Here is a 5025-nt window from a genome sequence, read left to right on the forward strand (position 1 = left end):
ATGGCCTGCTGGCTTAGCCACGCCGCGGGTCGCAAGCAGGCAAGTCTGGGGACCCCCGTTCCAAGAACGCCGACACTCATGCCTCGTCTTCGGCAGCCCAAAAACTTAAATCCATCCTTGACGACTTCGCCCTTACCACAGGCTTATCCATCAACTTCCACAAGAAGACTTTCGTTCCCATCCATACCGACCCCTTGCTGGCCTAGGATATCGCACACACCTTTTCCAGCGCTCCCTCCACCTTCCCGCAGATCTACCTAGGCCTTCCGCTGTCTCCCACTCGGCTCCCCTCCGCCGCCTTTGAACCGCTAGTGCAACATTCTAAAGTACCTGTCCGGTTGGGCAGCCCTCCTGCACTCCAGGGGCGGTCACCTAATGCTCATCTCCGCTACCCTCGATGCTCTCATCACACACTTTGTGTCAGTCTTAAAACTCCCCAGGAAAGTTATCAAACAGTTAGAGGCGATTCGCCGCTTGTTCTTTGGGCTACCAAGGAAACATGCTCGGGATCCAAGTGCTTCATTTCTTGGAAAAATGTTTGCAAGGAAAAAAGTATGGTGGTCTAGGCATCAAAAACCTTCAACTCCAAAACAATTGCCTCCTTCAAAAATTTGCCTAGAAACTTCTAGATTTCCCAGGCTAGATGGTTTCTACAACTCTACTCACTTGATTTCTCCGTGTCACCCTCTTATCCTTGCGGAAGATAGTTAAAAGCCAAATTCATAACCTTCTCTCCATTTCGTTTGTCCTAACAAACAGTGGCACATCTACCTACTTTTGGGTTGACACCTAGCTCACTCATACCCCTCTAGCCCAAAAATACGCCATCCTCTTCTCCCACTCCACACAACCCTATGTACCGGTCTCAGAGGTTATGCATGATGGCTTACTCGCAACCCTGCGGAACCGCCTAACCAATTCTGCGTTCATCGAGCTTGCTACTGTTCTATCTTTGTTGCAGGACATCGCTCCCACGGTTCACCCCGACGACAGGTTCCTCACCCACGGCGTCACGTTCTCCGCATGGTGCGCATACTCATTGCTCTCCTCCGCCGACAAGCTCGACCCTCACTCCGACCACATTTGGAGTTCGAAGGCCACTATCAAGGTCAAGATTTTTGCTTGGCTGCTTTTCAGGGATAGGCTCAACACCAAGGCGAATCTGCATCGCAAGACCATCGCCTCCGACTCCCTCTGCCCGTGGTGTGCCCATCACCCCGTGGACGCGTCCCACCTTGCCCTCTTCTGCATTAGGGCGGTCCAGGTGTGGCACCTCCTCGGACTACACCCGCCCCCCGACATCGACCTCATTTGGACTACCGTCACTCCGAACGGCCTCGACATCAACATCTAGCCCACTATCACCCTCGCCATCCTTTGGAAGCTCCGTGACTCTCGTAATGCCCAGGTGTTCCGTTCTGAGACTCACTCAGCTATGGATACTCTTAGGAATGTAATATCAGATTTCACGCTTTGGGTCTTTAGGTTTAAAACCCCAGTTACTAGAGACGCCGCCTTGTCTTGGCGCCTCTTCCTCTCCTCGTGTTGTACTCTCAGATGTAACTTCAGCCCCTGAGCTCTATTTTGAGTAATATATTCAGGTGGAGAAGCTCTCCCCCTGAGTGATTGTTCAAAAAAAAAGTAAGGTACACGTGTATTTACGTAGCTTAGATAACCAAAGTACACATTAAGATTGAGTGATTGACACAAAACATTATAACATGTCAATATGTAACTTTGGAGTCATACATCCATGACACAGGTATAGATTTCATTCTCGAAGTTCATCCTATTGGAAATCAAATTGTAGCTATAAATATTTGTACACTGCATGGCATAATTATTGGAAATATGCCCTAGAGGCAATAATAAAATAGTTATTATTATATTTCCTTGTTCTCCGGACTCTGTTCTCCGGAACAATGGAGCGAGCAACCAACTTGTTGGAAATAGTACATACTGAAGTATGCGGTCCAATAAGTGTTGAGGCTCGCGGTGACTATCATTATGTTCTCACCCTCACCGATGACTTAAGTAGATATGGGTATGTCTACTTAATCAAACACAAGTCTGAGACCTTTGAAAAGTTCAAGGAATTTCAGAGCGAGGTAGAGAATCAACGTGACAGGAAAATAAAATTCTTACGATCAGATCGTGGAGGAGAATACTTAAGTCACGAGTTTGGCACACACTTAAGGAAATGTGGAATTGTTTCACAACTCACGCCGCCTGGAATACCTCAGAGTAATGGTGTGTCCGAACGTCGTAATAGCACTCTGTTGGATATGGTGCGATATATGATGTCTCTTACCGATCTACCCCTATCATTTTGGGGTTATGCTTTAGAGACAACCGCATTCACTTTAAATAGGGCACCGTCTAAATCCATTGAGATGACACCATATGAATTATGGTTTGGGAATAAACCTAAGCTATCGTTTCTGAAAGTTTGGGGATGCGATGCTTATGTCAAGAAACTTCAACCTGAAAAGCTCAAACCCAAATCAGAAAAATGCGTCTTCATAGGATACCCTAAGGAAACTATTGGGTATACCTTCTGCCTCAGATCTGAAGGCAAGATCTCTGTTGCCAAGAATGGATCCTTTCTGGAGAAAGAGTTTCTCTCGAAAGAAGTAAGTGAGTGGAAAGTAGAACTTGACGAGGTACCCCCTCTTGAACCGGAGAGTAGCGCAGCACAGGAAGATGTTTCTGTGGTGCCTGCACCAACTAGAGAGGAAGTTAATGATGATGATCATGAAACTTCGGGTCAATTTGCTACTGAACTTTGTAAGCTGATAAGGCTCGGCTTGTCGCTAAGGGTTATCGACAAGTTCAAGGGGTTGACTACTGTAAGGGCATATTTATCCCTTAGTTGCTTTGGTGATTGATGACAATGCATTTGCGGACTAATCGTGTGCATTGAGCATTTTAGACATATCATGACTAGGCACAAGACGATTTGGTTCCCCTCGAAGACTATTGAAGATGGCATTTCTCTACGTTTCTTTTCGGTGGATTTGAGTCGTAGGAAAGCCGTACTATTAAGAGGGGGTCCGCGTTGGAAAGGTTTGGGTGGAATCAACACATACATGTCTGTTCCTTTTTGCACCTCCTTTCCTTTGGCTCTTTGGGGCATCCTCCATGTCTCTGCAAAATGAAGGGCTCCTAATGTTGCTGAACTGGGGCATGCGGTAGTAATGCTCTTCAGAGCGGTAGTACCGCAGGTCCTTGCGGTAGTACCGGCCTCAGGCGCGGTAGTACCGCAGGTGCTCATGGTAGTACCGCTCCTTTGGAGCGGTAGTACCGTGGCCTCAGGCCAGGCTCAACTGCTCGAGCTGTTGTAGGGGCCGATGTAATTTTTTACATCCGCGCCCTACACGGTAGTACCGCTCCATGGGCGCGGTAGTACCGTGAGCTCTAGCCAGGCACAGCAGCATGAGCGGAAGTAGGGGCAGATGTTATTTTTTACATACACGCCCTACGCGGTAGTACCGCTCCAGGCTTGCAGTAGTACCGTCTCGAATTTTTGCATAGATCGGAACTCAGCGGAAGTAGCCACGGATGTATTTTTATATGTCCGTGCCTTCCCAGTCTAGACCATCCCTGCCTTGCGGTAGTACCGCGCCAGCGGTTCTACCACCCTCGGCTTCTTTGCCACAGGCCTGGGTTAGCTCCTGCCGCGACAACGGTAGTACCGCAGGGCCTTGCGGTAGTACCGCTTGTTGTGTGCGGTAGTACCGCTCATCGCGGGCTGAGTATGTGGATAATGGTTGGATTTGTTCCATCACTATATAAGGGGAGTCTTCTTCTTCGAGTTGACTACCTCTTCCACCCCAAGCTCCATTGTTGCTCTAAGCTCCATTTTCGCCTGATCTCTCTCCCTAGCCAATCAAACTTGTTGATTTTCTAGGGATCGATTGAGAAGGCCCCGATCTACACTTCCACCAAGAGAAATTTGATTCCCCCACTAATCCCTTGCGGATCTTATTACTCTTGGGTGTTTGAGCACCCTAGACGGTTGAGGTCACCGCGGAGCCATATTCCATTGTGGTGAAGCTTCATGGTGTTGTTGGAGCCTCCAATTAAGTTTTGGAGATTGCCCCAACCTTGTTTGTAAAGGTTCGGTTGCCGCCTCCAAGGGCACCAATAGTGGAATCACGACATCTCGCATTGTGTGAGGGCGTGAGGAGAATACGGTGGCCCTAGTGGTTTCTTGGGGAGCATTGTGCCTCCACACCGCTCCAACGGAGACGTACTTCCTCTCAAAGGGAAGGAACTTCGGTAACACATCCTCGTCTTCACCGGCTCCACTCTTGATTATCTCTTACCTTTACTTGTGCAAGCTTATTTTGAGTTGTATCCCTAGCTTGCTTGTGTGCTTGTTGTTTTTGCATCATATAGGTTGCTCACCTAGTTGCATATCTAGACAACCTACTTTGATGCAAAGTTTAAATTGGTGAAGAAAAGCTAAAAATTGTTAGTTGCCTATTCACCCCCCTCCAGTCAACTATATCGATCCTTTCAATTGGTATCAGAGCCTCATCTCTTTATTAAGGACTTTGCCATCCGAAGAGTATGGTTGACTCCGTAGACAGAGAGGAGGAGCACCCCGGTGTGATTCCGTCCTCGTCTACGGCCGATGGGGGAACCTTGGTCTCACGCGAGGAGTTCAATGTGGCTTTGGACACATTGAAAACCTCCATGACGGCCAAGGTCAAAGGCATGCTTAAGAACTTTCTTGATGGTCTTAAATTACCCACCGCACCGTTGGAAGTGGTCGATCCCACTAACAAGGTGACGGATGCTAACTTCGACAAGGGGGAAGCTACTAATGACAAAATTCCTTTATCTAGTCGTAGAAGTGGAAATGGCATCTTTGCCCATGTGGAACCTCCGCTTACTTATGGTGGACTGATTCCTTCCACTCATTTGAATCATGCCGGTTCTCCCCCCAAGATTGTGAAAATGAGGACTTTGATGCTTGGGTATATCGCTTTAAGCGTCATTTAAACCATGTTAATACTA

General features: G+C 47.9%; 1 protein-coding gene across 1 annotated transcript; it reads left to right on the forward strand.

Moving 5' to 3' along the window:
• Positions 1-874: 874 nt before the first annotated feature.
• On the forward strand, positions 875-1354 carry LOC109760247 (uncharacterized). The gene has a single exon (XM_020319082.1). It carries the CDS (start codon positions 875-877, stop codon positions 1352-1354), a length of 480 nt encoding a protein of 159 aa, XP_020174671.1.
• The last annotated feature ends 3671 nt before the right edge of the window (positions 1355-5025 follow it).

Source organism: Aegilops tauschii, chromosome 5 (genome assembly GCF_002575655.3).
Source record: "Aegilops tauschii subsp. strangulata cultivar AL8/78 chromosome 5, Aet v6.0, whole genome shotgun sequence".
In the NCBI taxonomy this organism is placed as follows: Eukaryota; Viridiplantae; Streptophyta; class Magnoliopsida; order Poales; family Poaceae; genus Aegilops; species Aegilops tauschii.